The 21,776-nt window shown below is 33.2% G+C and overlaps 1 protein-coding gene across 1 annotated transcript in view; it reads left to right on the top strand.

The window, feature by feature from the left end:
* Positions 1 to 21,555, top strand: part of Nlg4 (Neuroligin 4) — a 458,188-nt gene extending 436,633 nt beyond the window's left edge. The window contains exon 12 of the mRNA XM_075294829.1: positions 21,107 to 21,555. Within this exon, the coding sequence (XP_075150944.1) occupies positions 21,107 to 21,555 (449 nt within the window). The remainder of the gene's footprint in view (positions 1 to 21,106) is intronic.
* The last annotated feature ends 221 nt before the right edge of the window (positions 21,556 to 21,776 follow it).

Below are 21,776 nucleotides of genomic sequence, written 5' to 3' on the forward strand. Positions count from 1 at the left end.
TTGGATAGTGCAATTTATAGTGAGTTTTTTTTCGGAAGTAAATAAAATTTCTACACCAAACACATAAACAATGAAATAAACATAGGAAATTTCAAGAAAAGTGAAAAGTGAAAAAAAAAAAAAAGAAAATAATAATTGAAGAATACAAATACAGACTGTGTGAAAGTGAAACAGATATGTACTGATGTGCAAAAAGAACTTTGTGAAATAGCGCGAGACTTTTCTCTCTGTCCTATTTTGTCGACGAGGTTTGTTGTTGCATTTTTTCGGAATCAAGGTATGTCACCACAATTTATTTAATTCTGCCCACCAGTTATACATATTGGAATACTAACTCCTGCCATTTATAAAATTGTTTCGACCTCTTTAAAATAAGATGTGATTTGCGTCGTTTTTTGGGTTAATATTTCCGTATGATACTTCTTTATTATAAAATTATATGTCCTAATATATTATCAATCTGAAGTTATGAAGAGAGAATTCGAGTTTGTCTCTCCCATTGTTTTATTTTAGTCGAGATCAGTGTGGTTAATTTGGCGTGTGAAGAAATAAAGACTATTTTTTTTTTATTGATTGAAAGTAATACTCATTTTGTTTTTATTTTTTCCCGTATTCATTGACCACAAATCCTTTTCAAAGATAGAAATTCTGCGTTTATACGAGAATAGCGTATTGCGAATGCAAGCGATTTGCTTTTTTTTTTTTTTTTTGTTTTTGTAAATTTTAAGCTGATTTTCATGGTATAGTTATCGACGGTATTTAGTTTGATGTGTGGGCAGCACTGTAATTATTTGATGGAAGGACACTTGAAATAGGAAGATGTGTCGCTTGCACATATAGTGATTATCGAAACCAAGCAAAAGTTATGAATTACATTATTTTCAGCAAATTTAGAAATATTTTGCTTGTGGCAAGTTGATATGAATTTTATCAATTGTTAAATGCAATTACATACTTTTTACTTCTCGCTTTTACTTCATTTGGTTTTTGTTATATGCTTGGTATCGTTACTCAGTTTCACTTGAGGAGACATATAATAAGGAGACGTGACAAGATATTTTCTTGGAAGTAACTCAGTATAACAAGAGGGGTCGTCTTGTTCGGGTTTTTTATTGTTCCTTTGTGTTTGCACTTGAAAAGTATTTCCGATTGAAAAGTTGATGTTGGTATATATGAAATTCATTTGATCGGATGGTAAATGGAGTGGCTGATTTTTTTCGTTTTTTGTCATTTATTTATTATGATGGCAATTATTTCAGTTGACATTTAAATTTGATCTGAGCTACTTTCAAGTGAAAAGGACGTTGAGAATTTTGTTTGGGGATAATTGGTATCTACGTACGTACTGAGATCATTGATCGGATCACTCGGGGCCCCCAATTATATTTGTAATCGTGGAGTAAATTGATTATAGATAGGCGAATGATTGATTGTCTCCTCTACACAGGAAAGAATATCATTGATTGAAGCTGAAATTTTTTTTTTCCAATTAATCAATTTACTGATAAAATTAGCTTTTTAATCAAATTCGGAAGACTGAGTCAGTTGAAGGAAAAGGAAAGAAGAAAGGGTGATGAAAATTTTTTATTTTTGAATTTGTAATTTACGATATATTTCAAACACGCAATTGTTGATCCAAATAAGGACTCAAAGCCAATTCATAGGGTAGTTGAAGATAGTTACCTTTTTTAATTAAGAATTTAATTTGGTTTTGCAATCAACATCGATTATATTTTTGATTGAATCAATTAAGAAATTACTTGAAATTTGGAATCAATCAATTTTTTAATCAAGATTTTTTTCCTGTGCCCAATTGGAGCTATGATTGATACTATCATTTTCGTAATTGGAGATATTTCAATTAAAAAGTAGTTGGATCGATTGGTTTCGTGATTGAATCAGAAAGGAGATTTTTTGTGTATATAAGTTTAATTCAGTCTTGGGGCAGGTATTATTTGAATTTTTTTAACTGCACCACTTGACAGGTGAAGTGGCCGTGCCGAGAAGATTGATTAATTTTAATCAGGCTATTATTATTATTATTTATTTGTTAATCTTGATTGTTGCGGTAAATTTTGTGGTTGAGGCAGCTTTAGTTGGAAAGTTAATTGGACTTGCGGAAGTTATACTTCTGGAGGCGGACAGATTTGCATTATGGAGGGTCCTGTTCTTTTACGGAAATTTAAGAGATTTGCCGCTTTGTTCTTGGATTTTGAGAATGAGTATAACGCAATGTCAAATGCCTCTCATACGATGTTCACTGTGGAGCTTCGTAAGGAGGAGTTTAAGAGTCTTTGGAATAAGGTAAAAACTTCTTATGAGAAATTTAGTATAGATTCTGATTTCTCGGAGGAACAGGAGAAAGAGGCGTCGGATCTTTTCAAACAGTGTAGGGAGGCGTACATCACATGCGCGGCGGCTATGGGGGAGCTTTCTCAGACGTTTTTGAATAGCTCCGTTCTCACATCGACGGCCCATTCGGTGAATCAAACGCCTCATCAGGTGGAGGATATTAGAACAAATGACCATCGCTTGCGATTACCTCCTTGCACCACCGAGATTTTTAAAGGTGACTATCTTTCTTGGCCGTCATTTAGAGATATGTTTACGGCAGTTTATATCGATTGTAGATCCATAACTGCAGTTGAGAGATTGTTTTATTTACGTCAGAATACTCAGGGTGAAGCCTTGGAAATTGTTAAGAAGTCACCACTGACTCACGAGGGGTTTGAAATGGCGTGGAACAATCTGAAGGATAGGTATGAGAATAAGCGAATTCTTGTAAATACCCAATTGAAAATACTTTTCAACCTGACCCCAGTTAGATCGGAAACCGCTCATGATATAAAGAAGTTGCAAAGGGATATTAACAATTGCATGACTTCGCTTAATTTATATGGAATTGATATTGATAGTTGGGATCCTATCTTTGTGTTCTTGTGCTCCTCACGACTTCCGGTCACTACATTGTCTTTGTGGGAGCAGACTGTGAGGGAAAAGACCGAAGTCTCGAGATGGGCGGATCTCGATAACTTTTTGACCGCTCGTTTTCAGTCGTTGGAGACAGTTTTTGACTTGACACATAGTGGTGTTCATGAACAGGTGGGAAAACTAGATAATTCCACGGTCACACATAGAAGAGTTAAGACGTATCAGGCGGGTACCAATAAAGTCGTTTGTTTTATATGTTCTCAGGAACATTATCTTAAATATTGTAATAAATTCTTGAAGATGTCTCCAGAGGAACGATTTGGTATTGTCAAGAAGAATAACCTCTGTTTGAACTGTTTTAGTAACAACCATAGGGTATATCAATGTTCCAGTAAATTGAGCTGCGCCAAGTGTCAATCGAGACATAATACATTGTTACATCGCGAAGCTCGTGTAGCTTTAAGTACGGATGTAAAAGAGACTGAACCAAACGACCCTATTTTGATTTCTGAAGTTTCTACAGTTGATCAGGAGGTACAGAATTGTTTTGCTAGATCTCAACGGCAGGTATTACTAGGAACTGCTCTGGTGAACATTAAGGTTAATGGAATTATGTATATTGCAAGGGCGTTACTCGACCCGGGTTCTCAGGCATCTTTTATATCTGAGAAACTTCAGAGACGCCTTGGCTTGCCAACTACGACGATAAGCGCAAGAATTTCAGGATTGAACAATGCGCTGGCGGGATTAACCCAGAAACAATGTACATTTGAATTAGCTTCCACATATCTAGATCATTCAGGAATTCAGATGTGTGGCTTGGTACTTCCCAAGCTGACTGGGAAACTTCCTAGTTCATCTATTTCTATTCCGAACAGCTTTTCTCTGGGAGATCTACAATTGGCCGATCCTAATTTTTCTAAAAGCAATCAGATAGATATCTTGATTGGGGCAGATTTTTATCCTGACATACTGTTGGATGGGGTTCAACGGAACGTTTTGGGTTCACTTGTTGCTCAGAACACGATATTTGGTTGGGTTTTGTCAGGACCTTTGGATAGTGAATGTAGCAGTTTTACTACTGTTGTATCTTTTTGTAATGAGATTTGTATGAATCTGCAATTGGAAAAATTTTGGAAATTGGAGGAGCTTCCAAAAGTGTCTGCGGTTACGGCAGAGGAGGAATATTGCGAAGAGTTGTTCAAGCGAACAACGACCAGATCCCTTGACGGTAGATTTGTGGTTAGTCTTCCTTTCAAACCGCAGCATTTGGAGGGAAAGGGATTGGGGCTATCGAAAACGAAGGCTTTTCGACAATTTCTACGAAACGAAGCTTCTTTGGTACGGAATATGGAATTGAAAGCGAAGTATGATACTGTCCTCGCTGAATATGAATCCTTAGGTCATATGATTCGGGTGGGCCCGCTTCCAGAAAAGAGTACGGGGTATTATTTACCCCACCATGCGGTGGTAAAGCCAGAAAGAACGTCAACAAAGTTAAGGGTGGTTTTTAATGCATCCTATCCGACCTCAAGTGGACTTAGTTTGAATGACACTTTGTATCCTGGTCCCGTTTTACAAAATGATTTAATGTTGTTGATTATTCGCTGGCGATTCTATCGATACGTTTTTAATGGGGATATTGAAAAGATGTATCGGCAGATCCTATTGCATGACGAATTTACCCGTTTTCAGAGGATTGTTTTTCGAAGGGATCCCAATATGGATATTCAGGATTTTGAGTTAAAGACTGTTACTTTCGGTGTTAATTGTGCACCTTTTTTGGCAATTAGAAGTTTGTTGCAACTAGCTTCTGATGTGGAATGTGAATTACCATTCGCTTCAAAAATTTTACGACATATGATGTATGTAGACGATGCACTTGCAGGGGCACATGAATTAGAAGTGGCAATAGAGGCAAGGAATCAACTAATTGCTGCATTATCCTCCGCTGGATTTACTATGAGAAAGTGGACCGCCAATGACGACAGAATTCTAAAGGATTTACCACAAGAACATCTTCTTAGTGAGCACTTTTTAGAAATTGACGATGAAAGCAAGACAAAAACTTTGGGTGTCCGTTGGAATGCTAAAAGCGATACATTTTACTTTTCGATGAGACCCATTCATCTGAAGGACGATTACACGAAAAGGGAAGTTTTGTCCATAATAGCTTCATTGTTTGATCCAGCCGGGTGGTTGGGGCCAGTCATTATCGTGGCGAAAATATTGATGCAGCAAATATGGGCTGATAAAACTGGCTGGGACGAGTATTTGACTGCTCATAGTAAACAACGCTGGTTGCAGTTCATAAATGATTATGAAGCTTTAAACCATATTAAAGTAGAACGGTGGATAGGGTTTGACCCAAGCACTCATGTGGAAATACATGGATTTTCGGATGCCTCTGAGAGAGCATATGGAGCTTGTGTATATGTAAGGATAAGATCTAATAATGGTATCGTTCGAACTCACTTGCTGTTTGCAAAATCAAGGGTAGCACCTCTTAAAACTGTCTCTTTGCCAAGACTAGAACTGTGTGGGGCACTGTTATTGGCGGAGTTGATTGGTACATTACGGACCGAATTGAGTTTGAACAGTAATCATACCAAGTTCTATTGTTGGAGTGATTCGATGATAGTGCTCGCTTGGCTTCAGAAGCCCCCTTGTTCGTGGACGACATTTATTTCGAACAGAGTGTCGAAAATTGTTGATTTAGTTGGTGTAGATTGTTGGAGACACGTCAGGTCGGAACATAATCCAGCGGATATCATTAGTAGAGGCGTACAACCTAAGGATTTGATAGATAACTCGTTATGGTGGCATGGTCCATCTTGGTTGTCCGACGGAGGCAACGACTGGGAAATTGAGTCTCAACGAGAATTTTCTACCGAAGAGGAACGAAGAAGCATTAAGATATTCTTTACATACATCAAGAACTTTGAAGATGTGTTAGTCCGGTTTTCCTCTTATTCAAAGGCATTAAGGGTCATGGCATATGTCTACAGATTTATTTCATTACTTAGGAGAAAGTTCGATTCGGCCGCTGATGCAAAGATTTCGTTTAATGAATTGCAGGTTGTTAAACGGAAACTCATTATTATCACGCAAAAGGTATACTTTCCTGAAGAGTATTTAAATCTTACCAATGGTCAGCCTATCAATTCGAGTAGCAGCTTATTAAATTTGCACCCATTTGTCGACGAGGATGGATTAATTCGTGTTGGGGGTCGGCTTGCCAACGCCGTCTTCTTGTCTTTTAGTGAAAGACATCCTATTATTTTACCTTACAATTGTAAGCTGTCGCATCTCTTAGTATGCTTTATACACCAAGTTACTTTGCATGGAGGCATTCAGTTGATGCTGAGGGTTCTCAGAGCGGAGTTCTGGATTCCGAGGTCGAGGACGTTAATAAAATCGGTTATAGGTCGTTGCAAGACATGTACTATTCATGCTAAGAGATCACGCGAACAGATTATGTCTGCATTGCCAGTTGATAGAACTATACTTGAACGACCATTCACTCGAGTGGGTGTCGATTTTGCTGGACCTTATGACATCAAGAATTATACGGGCAGGGCTTGTTTGATCACTAAAGGTTATGTTTCGATTTTTGTTTGCTTCGCCACAAGGGCAATACATTTGGAAGCTGTTAGTGACTTGTCTACACCCACCTTTCTGGCTGCTTTTGCAAGATTCGTTTCCCGACGTGGAAGCCCGAAGGACATGTATTCTGATAATGGAACAAATTTCGTCGGAGCTTCACGGGTATTAAAGTCAGATTTTCGAAATTTTATTCGAAATATAAGTTCAGAGGTTATGGAAACATATGTGAATAATGGAATACATTGGCATTTTAATCCCGCAGGGGCACCCCACATGGGAGGCTTGTGGGAAGCTGGCGTAAAGTCATTTAAACATCATTTTAGAAGGATTGCCTCAAATCTAAAGTACACATACGAAGAGTTTTCAACCCTTTTGGCTCGCATTGAAGCCTGTTTAAACTCTAGGCCCCTTTGCCCATTGTCTGAGGATGTGTCTTGTATTGATGCTTTAACTCCTGGACATTTCCTGGTTGGAGGACCCCTTTTAGCCCCACCGGAACCTCAAATTAATGAAGCTCCAATTTCCATAATCAATCGTTGGCAGAGAGTGAAAGCGCTCAACCAGAATATATGCATACGATGGAAAGAAGAATACTTAAAAGAAATGTTTAAGAGAAGTAAATGGAAGACAGAAAAGCTAAATTTGAAGGTAAATGATATGGTTGTTGTGCGTGACGACAATTTAGCTCCAAACGAGTGGAGATTAGGTCGTATTACCAAGGTTTTTCCTGGCGTAGACGAAAAGGTCAGAGTAGCCGAGATCCAAACAGCACGAGGTCTTCTAGTTAGACCTATCGTTAAACTTGTTTTGCTTCCGACGGACTAATATCTTATAATATTTCGTATTTTTTTTTTTTTTTTTTTTTTTTGTTTTGTTTATTATTTTAGAATCATGGTAAAAGCAAAGAGATATCTTCCAGAAAATCGCCAAGGTAAACAGAAAATTGTTTGCCGAATATGTTTAAAGGACCATCCACTTCGCTTTTGCAGTAAATTTCTGGCTATGAGTTATTCGGAGAGAATGAGAATAGTGTCGATATATAGACATTGTGCTGGTTGTTTGGCTCATGACCATACATGGCGTACATGTAAAAGTGAGGGACGTTGCAAAAAATGTGGTGATATGCATCATACATTGCTACATAAACCCGGACCTAGTTCGTCTGCAAGGGTAGTAAAAAGCGTCGTAAAGAGGTTAGGACCTCGTTCGTCCCAACCTAAAACCGGATCTGGACCTCGTTCGTCCATAAGCCCCTCAACTAGTGGACCTCGTTCGTCCAATTTGTCTTCTGTAGCTGGACCAAGTTCGTCCACAGAAGGTAACAAAATAGCCAAAGGTTCAGCTCTCAATTCGAGAAAACGTACTCGTTCTCCAGACAGAAGTAGACGAAATAAACATGCATCGCAACAAGTAGTTCCATACAAATCCAGAAATGTGGAAAAAGGTGGATTTCAAGAACGTAGATGGGGTCCGCCCACGACCTACACCATTCAAGAAACCATAATGATCCGACCGACGGCGATGGTAAAAATTGTGAGTGGCAATCGTTGCGTCAATGAAAGGGTTCTTATTGATCCAGGGTCAGAGGTATCTATAATAGAGGAGTCGTTAGTGCATCGCATAGGTCAAAAAATTATTCGCGTTGGAAACTCCTATAAATGTGCTTTGCGTTTGCATGGATGTTATGGAATAGGCAGCTCCGTCGAAATTTATGCAGAAGTACGTAAAAAGTTTGCCGTACTGACACCGAGACAGTCTGTTGACATGAATATAGTTGATGAGTACCCTGGATTGCAACTAGCTGATCCTACCTTCTATTCTTCGGGTTACATACACCTTTCGTTAGGGGGTGATGTATATTCTAAAATTATCCGAAACGGCGTTGCTGGTGGAACATTTGGAAAGCCACTTGCTCAGTTTACCATTTTTGGGTATATTATATCCGGAGGGTGCTCACCTTAAGTAAATAACTTGGAGCATTTCGTGGACCTTAAAATCTTTTCAATTATTTATACTGGATGGATAAAGTTAACTAAAGTAAATTGGAGAAAATTTTTTAAATTAGAGATTCGCTTGATGGACAATGGGATCAGGTATACTCTTTTGAAAATTACTATTATTTTTTATTGCAGGTTACTGCAAGGGGGCCGGGATGTTAACATTTGTAAGCCAATGTCCCGAAAAATTACCGCCATCTGTGAAAGTTCCTGTACTCAAACTTCATGAATAGTGCGTGTCTACGTATCCTTGAGATATGGCCACTTCATTTGGGCTTGGGATTTTTTCTATTAGTTATAAGGCTATTATTACTCGTTTATTTTTTATATATTGTTGTTATTGTATGAATTTGATTAAGTATTGTTGAACTAACCTTCTGAATTGTGTGGAAGACATTTTGAATTAAATACCTTTTTGAATTGTATAGAAAAATCTAAACTTGAAATCGGTATTATTTATAAAAATATAAATGGTGTTAATAAAATCATACCTGTGAACTGAAAAACTTTGTGTTCTCATTAAGCACAGATTTCTCTGAACCATTTGGTTTGGACTATATGGTTTGTGTGTTTGGTTTGTAATTGGCTTCCACGGTGCTCCACCAGATACCTTAATTACACCCCTGGATTTTTGCCAAAGGGGAAACAACTCTAAAGGGTAACTGAGTTTGTGCCGTGAGTAAAGCGAGGCGACCCAACCCGACTATATACTTTACCGATTTGTATGTATGAAACAACAAGCCTGTGACCTTAATTATTTCAAAAGCTTTTTCTCAAAGGAATTAAGAAAAAAATATTTTCAAATTTTCATAGAAATATTGTCATATAATAGAATCCTAGTATTCTTAGTGACAGAAAAAAAATTAAAAAGAAAAACAAATATTCTCATTAAATCTACATCCATTGTATTGAGATGACAATTTCCTCTAAACACATACAGAGAAACGCACACACACACACACATACAGACATATCCAATTGTGTATGGCCTCAAGCTATGAACATCTTTGCTTTGTTGTCCCTGGCAATTTGTAATCATTTGACCGATTCAAGGTCCTGTGAACAAAAACAAGGCATGTTTTTGCTAATACCCTCTAATTCTATCACCCTGACCACCACCGATACCTATCTGCAGGCATAGTCACATCATCCTCCTGCTAACTAAAAAACCATCAAAACAAAATGAAAATTTACCACGACCACAATGGTACTCCGCCCTAATTACGATGAATGCCAACATTTTATATGGTATCTTGTATGCGTGAGTGTTCGAGCATGTATGTTTGACTGTGTGTATGACTCTTGACATAACGACAACTAATCAAATTTGAATTTACACAGAAAATTAGACTCGAAGCCATTACAAAGTGCAACGGAAGCGGAAACAGTTGCGATATCAGTTGCACTGACATTGCACTAGACATGCATGAGCTGCAACATACATAAGGGCCCATTGATAGAGAGACGAAGTGAGTGAAAAACGATGGAGAGAGTAGAGAGACGAGAGAAGAGTAATACGAATACGTGTAACTTTTTATGCATGATTGCATATGGTTGTGGATAAATGAGTGTATATACATGTGTGAGTGTGTGTGAGTATGTATGAATATTGAGCATATGGCTGAATTCTACATGGCGACCTTTTGTTGTTCTCTTTTGATGAATAAACGTTGCATTCAATATTTCGTTGTTGCTTTAACTGTTTCGACTGGTAGCAATACCATGATGATGATTTGAGTATTGTTGTTGTTGTTGTAAAATGTCTGTCTATCTGAATTGTGGAGAATGATGTGCATGAAACATCATTTATTCTTGATGCATATGCATATGCCATGAGCTAGGCTAGATTGCTTTGTCACTCTCCCTGTGTATTCTTCATCGCCGTAATATCATCTCATCACCATGCCTTCTCTTCCCACTGGTTGTTTGCTGTTGTTGTTCTTGTTGTTGCTGCTGGCGATGATGATGATGATGTTGGTGCGTAACATTGACACAAACGACAGGAAAGTGACATGACAGCCAGTGTGTAACGAACGGAAACATTGAAAATTGCGAAACAAATGTTAAGTTTTATTTTCACCCCCCCCCCCCTCCCCCTCATTCTCTCATATTGCACCCTTTAATTACGCACAGTATAATGAAATGGGGAAAATCGACCCTCAATATGGTTTGGGTAATTAAAGAGTAAATTTTGAATTTTATGAAAAAATTCAATAAACATGAAATTAAAACAAAAAGCATAATTTCACTAAAGTCTTTGCCATCGCATGTAAAAAAATTCAACGGCTGATTCTACAGGGTGGCTGACACGATTTCAAACATTCCCGTAGAAAAACAAAGCAGCCCAGCAAAAATAAGCGAAGCCAAAAAAGCACTGGAAATGTTCGCTTTGGATCCGGAGGTGGTGCAAAATTGGCTCAGAAGCAATGAATTTTACATGGGCTTGTCATAAGGCACAAGCCATATTTTTAAGCACCGCATAGGAATAATATTTTAATAAAAATTCCTACAGGAATGGCATTATAAAAAAATATCCCAAGTAAATGAAATTTTTTAATAATTTCCTCTTGGAATAACATTTTGACAAAAATTCCTATTTAAAATTAATTTTTACATAATTTACTCTTGATATTGACAAAAATTGTGGAAATATTTCTAATAGAAATGAAATTTAGAAAAAAATCTTATAGAAATTAAATTTTGGAAATATTTCTTATAGAAATGATATTTAGAAAAAAATATTATTGATATGAAATTTCGAGAAAAAAAATCTACAAAAATGGAATTTTAAACAATTTTCCTATAGAAATGAAATTTTGACTATATAAAAATTGGAAAAAAAACTTCAGTTTATTCTTTTTTGGAAATATTGTATTTTTGACAAAAATTTGAAAATTTAAAAAACGCCCTTAAATCTTCAAGCCTTGAAATGAAATTTTGACTAAATAAAAATTGGAAAAAAAACTTCAGTTTATATATTTTTTTTTTGGAGATATTGTATTTTTGACAAAAATTTGTAAATTAAAAAAAGCCCTTAAATATTCAAAGTTTGAACATTTGCTATTTATTTGTGGTATTGATGGGAGATGTTCTTTAAAATTAAAGAATTAAGAAGAAATTGTTTGCTGGGACATTAATAAACAAGTATATACAGCAGTAAGTTCGGCCGGGCCGAATCTTAAATACCCACCACCATGAATCAAATATACTAGTTGCCTTTGAAAATTTCAGTGGGGTTTGATGACAGATATTTTCACAAGCAGATCAGTTCAACCAGTACGCTTCCCACAGATTAATGTAAAGATTTTACCTATGAAGACTAGATTGGTAAAATTGGATAAGAAGAATTTTTTTATTTGAGTTTTAGAGGAATCATAAACATCTCTTGTAAGCGTGCAAGAAAATGATGAAATAACGCCTTGATTTAAAATCTAAAATCTGTAGATTTTTACCCCAACTATTTAAATGATTACGAAAAGTAAAATCCGGAAATTTTAAATTCAGTTTCAAGCAATTTTCATGATCAGTGCAGTGCACCTTCTATATGGAGGTCTTACCAAATGGACCGATAAAAACCAAATCATATACACTTTTTTATGGGTCTAAAATGACAGTATATTTTCAATTTGTGACAAATCGGATAAAAACTAATATTTCGAGAAACCCTAGGAGTTAAATCGGGAGATCGGTCTAATGGAAGCTATGCCAAAAACACCGTGGTGCAATGGTTAGCATGCCCGCCTTGCACACACAAGGTCGTGGGTTCGATTCCTGCTTCGACCGAACACCAAAAAGTTTTTCAGCGGTGGATTATCCCACCTCAGTAATGCTGATGATATTTCTCAGGGTTTCAAAGCTGCTCTAAGTGGTTTCACTGCAATGTGGAACGCCTTTCGGACTCGGTTATAAAAAGGAGGTCCCTTGTCATTGAGCTTAACATGGAAATCGGGCAGCACTCAATGATAAGAGAGAAGGTGGTGGGTATAAAAAATATGTGGAAATATATAAAAATGATTTTCAGTTATATGAATCAATATAAATTAGATCAATTATTTTTTATACCCTGCGCCACACTGTGGAACAGGGTATTATAAGTTAGTGAATATGTTTGTAACGCCCAGAAGGAGACGAGATAGACACATGGTGTCTTTGGCAATAATGCTCAGGGTGGGTCCCTGAGTCGATATAACCATGTCCGTCTGTCCGTCCGTCTGTCTGTGAACACATTTTTGTGATCAAAGTCTAGGTCGCAATTTAAGTCCAATCGCCTTCAAATTTGGCACATGTTACTAATTTTGGTCAGAATAGAACCCTATTGATTTTGGAAGAAATCGGTTCAGATTTAGATATAGCTCCCATATATATCTTTCGCCCGATATGGACTAATATGGACCCAGCAGCCAGAGTTTTATACTGATTTGCTCGAAATTTTGTACAAACATAACACTTAGTCGTATAGTTAAGTGTGCAAAATTTGATTGAAATCGGTTCAGATTTAGATATAGCTCCCATATATATCTTTCGCTCGATATGGACTTATATGGCCCCAGAAGCCACACTTTTGGCCGAATTTGGTTGAAATTTTGCACTAGGAGTACAATTAGTAGTGTAGTCAAGTGTACCAAATTTTATTGAAATCGGTTCAGATTTGGATATATCTCCCATATATAGCTTTCGCCCGATTTACACTCATATGACCACAGAGGCCAATTTTTAACTCCGATTTAGTTGAAATTTTGCACAGGTAGTAGAATTAGCATTGTAACTATGCGTGCCAAATTTGGTTGAAATCGGTTCAGATTTGGATATATCTCCCATATTAGCTTTCCCCCGATTTACACTCATATGACCACAGAGGCCAATTTTTTGCTCCGATTTAGTTGAAATTTTGCAGAGGGAGTAGAATTAGCATTGTAGCTATGCGTGCCAAATTTGGTTGAAATCGGTTCAGATTTAGATATAGCTCCCATATATATATGTTTTTCTGATTTCGACAAAAATGGTCAAAATACCAACATTTTCCTTGTAAAATCGCCACTGCTTAGTCGAAAAGTTGTAAAAATGACTCTAATTTTCCTAAACTTCTAGTACATATATATTGAGTGATAAATCATAAATAAATTTTTGCGAAGTTTCCTTAAAATTGCTTCAGATTTAAATGTTTCCCATATTTTTTTTTACTAACATTGTGTTCCATCCTAGTGCATTAGCAGACTTAAATTTTGAGTCTATAAATTTTGTAGAAGTCTATCAAATTCTGTCCAGATCGAGTGATACGTAAATGTATGTATTTGGGACAAACCTTTATATATAGCCTCCAACACATTTGACGGATGTGATATGGTATCGAAAATTTAGATCTAAAAAGTGGTGCAGGGTATAATATAGTCGGCCCCGCCCGAATTTAGACTTTCCTTACTTGTTTTTTACTAAAATTGTGTTCCACCCTAGTGCATTAGCCAACTTAAATGTTGAGTCTATAGATTTTGTAGAAGTCTATCAAATTCTGTCCAGATCGAGTTATATTTAAATGTATGTATTTGGGACAAACCTTTATATATAGCCTCCAACACATTTGACGGATGTGATATGGTATCGAAAATTTAGATCTACAAAGTGGTGCAGGGTACAATATAGTCGGCCCCGCCCGACTTTAGACCTTCCTTACTTGTTTAATATAGGTCGGTGAATTATATTATCAACTACGTTATTGAAGCAATGTCAATTACAAACGAATAGGAAGAAACTATCACAATATTTAGCTGAATTTAACCACCATTTAACTTACTTCCTCTATCTCTCTCTGACCCTCTTTACATTGTATTCCTTCTCTTCAATTACAATTTATATGTGTTACATACATATAACATATACATCCACTTACATACAAAAAAAAACTAAATTTGATTAGCCAATTCTTGACAATACCCGAACTTGATATTACTTTACAACACTAACCTAAATCAAGCAATCAACTTACCACACAACATAGCATTGATGGACAGCTATGCAACGTAGCAAAAGGAAAGATATAAAACCCGTGTTTAGAGGTTAATAGAGGGTTTCATGTGTGTTCACTCTATGCACAGAGGACTTGGTCTCAACATTGAATGCACGACGACATCATTGCCAGGTCCACCATTAAATTGCACTATGAAATACACTACTACATACATATATATGCAGTAAAGCAGCAGGAGTAGTAACATCACAACAAATGCCCGCAGCATTTTACCGTATATAGCGTTATGCAGGTCATGTGCATAAACAATGTTAAGCTGTGACTTTGAATTGTTATAAACTAAGCTACAAACATACGAACCTCACACACACACGCACCTATAGAGGCACTCGCATTTATATACTCACACCCATTCCAATGGATATTACCACTATTCATTTCTCTTGTATGCTTCCGCATACTCAGAGAATAGAACTATCAACGAAAGTAAGAGAGCGCTTGTGTGCGTGTTTATATCTCTCACTTACTCGAATGAGTAGTGAGTGTGTGTATATCTACTTTATAAGTCTTTCTTGATTGTTAGCTTCAATATCTCTGGTATAGTAGTTGGCAATGTGTTCTCCTTGTTGGCAAAAATGTGTGTTTTTGTGTATGTGTGCCTCCACAGCCAATTTGTACAAAATAACCATACAGTTTTTTCTCTCTTACCGCACAAACGCTCAACGCTCTAAGGGCAATTGAAATAGAAACTTAAATAACCCAGTCACCAGACCATCAAAATTTACCTCATCACCCTGCACCCATCTATAAAATTCATCTACAAAATTTAAGTAACACGTTCAGCAATGTTCTAGGTAAGCGTGCGTGTTTACCTAAGTGGAGAATATAAACAGTGGGTATGGATGTGCGATGGTGAATATGCTTTGAGTATGTGTGACCATTAGATTGCCAATATAATACTGTGGCAATATGAGGACTCACACACTTATACACTTTAGTAATATCTGTGTGGCATTTTACTGCGTTAGGGTAGCTTACTGCTGCCGTAAAATTTTATGCTTTAGATTGATTTTTGTGTTGTGTTGTTGTTGTTGGTACGTTGATTACGTTGTTACCGTCAGTAGTGGCATCTTCATTAAGCGTAGTAAGTTCGTGTACTCGAAAATATTTATATGCATGCGAATATATTGGCATATGTAATTGTTTTTGTGGATTCAAATAAATAAAAGAGTTATCCGTTTACGGGGAAATTTTAGTCAATTTAAGGGGGCGGTATTGCGAATACCCTCACAATCGCTTACGTAAACCTGGGGAACTATGGAGCATATGATTGATGGTCACTGTAATTCATAACACGTATACGCATGGCATTACTCTCTACATTCTAGTATGAATAGAATATTCTATCTATACTACAATGGAATTTTAACTAAGCATGTTTTCTTTCTGAAAAAAGTGATTTGCCTTCACTTTGTCTGTACAGAATACGCATTTAAAAAAATGCTATCATGGCAACTGGCAGAAAAGAAAACTTTGAACAGCCCTGGGTCGAGCCAAATTTTTCATCAACCTCGACTCCGGAGTCGGAGGCAAAAAAGTTATTTTGTTTTAGTTAATTTTTAACATTTTTAAGAAAATTTTCTCTGTAAGTAAGTAAGAATGAAACTACGGCGTGTGTTAGTGTACTCACCAACTTTTTCCAAGTGATGGCCAGATGAAACTAAAATATTTTCTGACACCCTTGTTACCGCCTTCAAATGGGAATAATGAGCTCCTGACAATCCACACGGAGACGTTTCCTCCGCCCACTATCAGTTGCCTGCACAAGAAGTTTATTATTGTTTTAGATTTCGAGTCAATGCCAACTAAGGCAGCCAAAGCTAACGATTTATATTAGGCTTATTCCTGCATTAACAGCGTGCTTAATATGATAATGATTTGGCACCAACGATTTTTTCTTGAGTTTTAATTAAAAAAAAATGAATGCAATTTAGTTAAATTTTCTCACGAAGTTTTTCATCCATCTCATAAAACAGTTCACTTTTTTCGGTATACAAATATATGACATCTATACCTAAATTCAAACGATTTGGATCAAATTCGGCACACTTATGTAAAATAAATATTTACTGCGTTGGTTTTCAATCAACTAGAATAAAATTCCGTTACGAATGGGAAGCAAAATGTGGGTTTTACGATCATACTTGAACAAATTGGGCATACATATACAGCTAAAAAAGTGACTGATATGTAATGCAACAATGTAATTTGCTATATTTTTTTAAATTTATTGTTCAAAAACAAAATATATCGGAAATAACATACAATTTTAGAATCAGTTTAGATTTCTTCGAATTGGTTACCTTTGGCATGAATCATGGCCATCAAACTACCGATAAACGCGGTAGAATCAGTTATTGGAATTTAAGCAAAAATGGTAGATTTGTTTACAGTTTGGTATAAATCTTGGCGTTTGGGTAGATCTTGCAAAATATACCTCCTCACAAATTTGAACAAAATTTTCTACAGAAATAAAATTTTCAAAATATTTATTATAGAAATAAAATTTTCGCACAATTTTCTATAGAAATAAAATTTTGACAAAATTATCTATAGAAATAAAATTTGGACAACATTTTCTATAAAAATAAAATTTTGCAAAATATTCTACAAAAATAAAATTTTGACAACATTTTCTATAGAAATAAAATGTTAACAAAATTTTCTATGGAAATAAAATTTTGACAAAAGTTTCTATAGAAATAAAATTTTGACAAAATTTTCTATAGAAATAAAATTTTGACAAAATTTTCTATAGAAATAAAATCTTGACAAAATTTTCTATAGAAATAAAATTTTCACAAAATTTCCTATAGAAATATAATTTTGACAAAATTTTCTACAGAAATAAAATTTTGACAAAATTTTCTATAGAAATAAAATGCTGACAAAATTTTCTATAGAAATATAATTTTGACAAAATTTTCTACAGAAATAAAATTTTGACAAAATTTTCTATAGAAATAAAATGTTGACAAATTTTTCTATAGAAAAAAAATTGACAAAGTTTTCTATAGAAATAAAATTTTCTATAGAAATAAAATTTTCACAAAATTTTCTATAGAAATAAAATTTTCACAAAATTTTCTATAGAAATGAAAATTTCACAAAATTTTCTATAGAAATAAAATTTTGGCAAAATTTTCTATAGAAATAAAATTTTGACAAAATTTTCCATAGAAATAAAATGTTCACAAAATTTTCTATAGAAATGAAAATTTCACAAAATTTTCTATAGAAATAAAATTTTGACAAAATTTTCTATATAAATAAAATTTGGACGAAATTTTCTACAGAAATAAAATTTTCACAATATTTATTATAGAAATAAAATTTTGACAAAATTTTCTATAGATATTCTATAAAAATAAAATTTTGAAAATTATTCTACAGTAATAAAATTTTGACAAAATTTTCTATAGAAATAAAATGTATTCCTGCATTAACAGCGTGCTTAATATGATAATGATTTGGCACCAACGATTTTTTCTTGAGTTTTAATTAAAAAAAATGAATGCAATTTAGTTAAATTTTCTCACGAAGTTTTTCATCCATCTCATAAAACAGTTCACTTTTTTCGGTATACAAATATATGACATCTATACCTAAATTCAAACGATTTGGATCAAATTCGGCACACTTATGTAAAATAAATATTTACTGCGTTGGTTTTCAATCAACTAGAATAAAATTCCGTTACGAATGGGAAGCAAAATGTGGGTTTTACGATCATACTTGAACAAATTGGGCATACATATACAGCTAAAAAAGTGACTGATATGTAATGCAACAATGTAATTTGCTATATTTTTTTAAATTTATTGTTCAAAAACAAAATATATCGGAAATAACATACAATTTTAGAATCAGTTTAGATTTCTTCGAATTGGTTACCTTTGGCATGAATCATGGCCATCAAACTACCGATAAACGCGGTAGAATCAGTTATTGGAATTTAAGCAAAAATGGTAGATTTGTTTACAGTTTGGTATAAATCTTGGCGTTTGGGTAGATCTTGCAAAATATACCTCCTCACAAATTTGAACAAAATTTTCTACAGAAATAAAATTTTCAAAATATTTATTATAGAAATAAAATTTTCGCAAAATTTTCTATAGAAATAAAATTTTGACAAAATTATCTATAGAAATAAAATTTGGACAACATTTTCTATAAAAATAAAATTTTGCAAAATATTCTACAAAAATAAAATTTTGACAACATTTTCTATAGAAATAAAATGTTAACAAAATTTTCTATGGAAATAAAATTTTGACAAAATTTTCTATAGAAATAAAATGTTGACAAAATTTTCTATAGAAATATAATTTTGACAAAATTTTCTACAGAAATAAAATTTTGACAAAATTTTCTATAGAAATAAAATTTTCACAAAATTTCCTATAGAAATATAATTTTGACAAAATTTTCTACAGAAATAAAATTTTGACAAAATTTTCTATAGAAATAAAATGTTGACAAAATTTTCTATAGAAATATAATTTTGACAAAATTTTCTACAGAAATAAAATTTTGACAAAATTTTCTATAGAAATAAAAAGTTGACAAAATTTTCTATAGAAAAAAAAATTGACAAAGTTTTCTATAGAAATAAAATTTTCTATAGAAATAAAATTTTCACAAAATTTTCTATAGAAATAAAATTTTCACAAAATTTTCTATAGAAATGAAAATTTCACAAAATTTTCTATAGAAATAAAATTTTGGCAAAATTTTCTATAGAAATAAAATTTTGACAAAATTTTCCATAGAAATAAAATGTTCACAAAATTTTCTATAGAAATGAAAATTTCACAAAATTTTCTATAGAAATAAAATTTTGACAAAATTTTCTATATAAATAAAATTTGGACGAAATTTTCTACAGAAATAAAATTTTCACAATATTTATTATAGAAATAAAATTTTGACAAAATTTTCTATAGATATTCTATAAAAATAAAATTTTGAAAATTATTCTACAGTAATAAAATTTTGACAAAATTTTCTATAGAAATAAAATTTTCACAAAATTTTCTATAGAAATAAAATTTTCGCGAAATTTTCTATAGAAATGAAAATTTCACAAATTTTTCTATAGAAATAAAATTTTGGCAAAATTTTCTATAGAAATAAAATTTTGACAAAATTTTCTATTGAAATAAAATGTTCACAAAATTTTCTATAGAAATGAAAATTTCACAAAATTTTCTATAGAAATAAAATTTGGACGAAATTTTCTACAGAAATAAAATTTTCACATTATTTATTATAGAAATAAAATTTTGACAAAATTTTCTATAGATATTCTATAAAAATAAAATTTTGAAAATTATTCTACAGAAATAAAATTTTGACAAAATGTTCTATAGAAATAAAATTTTCACAAAAATAAAATTTTGACAAAATTTTCTAGAGAAATAAGTTTTTACAAAATTTTCTATATGAATAAAATTTTGACAAATTTCGACAAAATTTTCTATAGAAATAAAATTTTCACAAAATTTTCTATTGAAAAAAATGTTGACAAAGTCTTCTATAGAAATAAAATTTCCACAAATTTTTCTATAGAAATGAAAATTTCACAAAATTATCTATAGAAATAAAATTTTGACAAAATTTTCTATAGAAATAAATTTTGACAAAATTTTCTATAGAAATAAAATTTTGACAAAATTTTCTTTAGAAATAAAATTTTGACAGATTTTTCTATAGAAATAAAATTTTGACAAAATTTTCTCTAGAAATAAAATTTTTACAATATTTTCTATATAAATACAATTTTGACAAATTTCGACAAAATTTTCTATAGAAATAAAATTTTTACAAAAATTTCTATAGAAATAGTATTATAATTTAATAATTGTTCATGATGTCTTAAATATTTCAACATATAAATAAAATAATGCAACATATAAATAAATAAAATTTTCACAAAATTACAAAATTTTCTATAGTAATAAAATTATGACAAAATTTTCTATAGAAATAAAATTTTGACAAAATTTTCTATAGAAATAAGATTTTTACAAAATTTCGTATAGAAATATAATTTTGACAAAATTTTCTACAGAAATAAATTTTTAAAAAATTTTCTATATAAATAAAATTTTGACAAAATTTTTTATAGAAATAATATTTTGACAAGAATTTCCATAGAAATAAAATTTTCACAAAATTTTTTATAGAAACAAAATTTTCACAAAATTTTCAATAGAAAAAAAATTTCACAAAATTTTCTATAGAAATGAAAATGTCACCAAATTTTCTATAGAAATAAAATTTTGACAAAATTTTCTATAGAAATAAAATTTTGACAAAATTTTCCATAGAAATAAAATTTTGACAAAATTTTCTATAGAAATAAAATTTTTACAATATTTTCTATATAAATACAATTTTGACAAATTTCGACAAAATTTTCTATAGAAATAAAAATTTTACAAAAATGTCTATAGAAATAGTATTAAAATTTAATAATTGTTCATGATGTCTTAAATATTTCAACATAATAAAAATTTTTGTTTTTTCCTTTTTCATTTCTTTGCAGACTCACCGCCGCCACATCAATATCAAACACAACAACAGGCAAACAAAAATCATCCCAATGGCAATATAAATTCAGGCCTTGGTCCCATGTCACATCATATACGAGCCCCTAGGCCACCGACACGCACTGCTTCATCGACAAATAGCACTTGTGGCTCAACATCTGGTGCTGGAGGCAGCAGCAGTAGTGGTGGTGGCGGTGGCGGTGGTTCCAATCTAATCGATCAAACACCATCAAATGGTAGCAGTAGTAGTGGTGTTAGCAGTGCTCCATCCTCCAAAGGCCATTCTCATCACCATGGTCATTCGCATACGCATCCAAATTCGAATGTTGATAGCATTGGAATGACAACAACAGCATCATCATCATCGTCGTCAGCAACAACAGCTGGAACGGCACATTTACAGCAGCAAGTGCCTCAGGCGGCAATAGATGAGATGCGCGTCTGATAGGTATCGGTGTTCGAGCTAGATTTATAGTCGTCTTGGTAAGTAGAAAAAAAAGCTAAAACAAAATAAATCAATTTTTGGGGGAAAATAATTGAATATGGATCAATGTAGGACAAATCATATGGATTTAATTCTAATGAAGCTGCCTATCAGCATGCTTGAGGTTTTTTCAATATGCTTCCCAAATATACACTGAGTTAAATATTGACGTGAGGCCTAAG

The sequence above is a fragment of the Haematobia irritans genome, chromosome 1 (genome assembly GCF_050003625.1).
Source record: "Haematobia irritans isolate KBUSLIRL chromosome 1, ASM5000362v1, whole genome shotgun sequence".
Lineage (NCBI taxonomy): Eukaryota > Metazoa > Arthropoda > Insecta > Diptera > Muscidae > Haematobia > Haematobia irritans.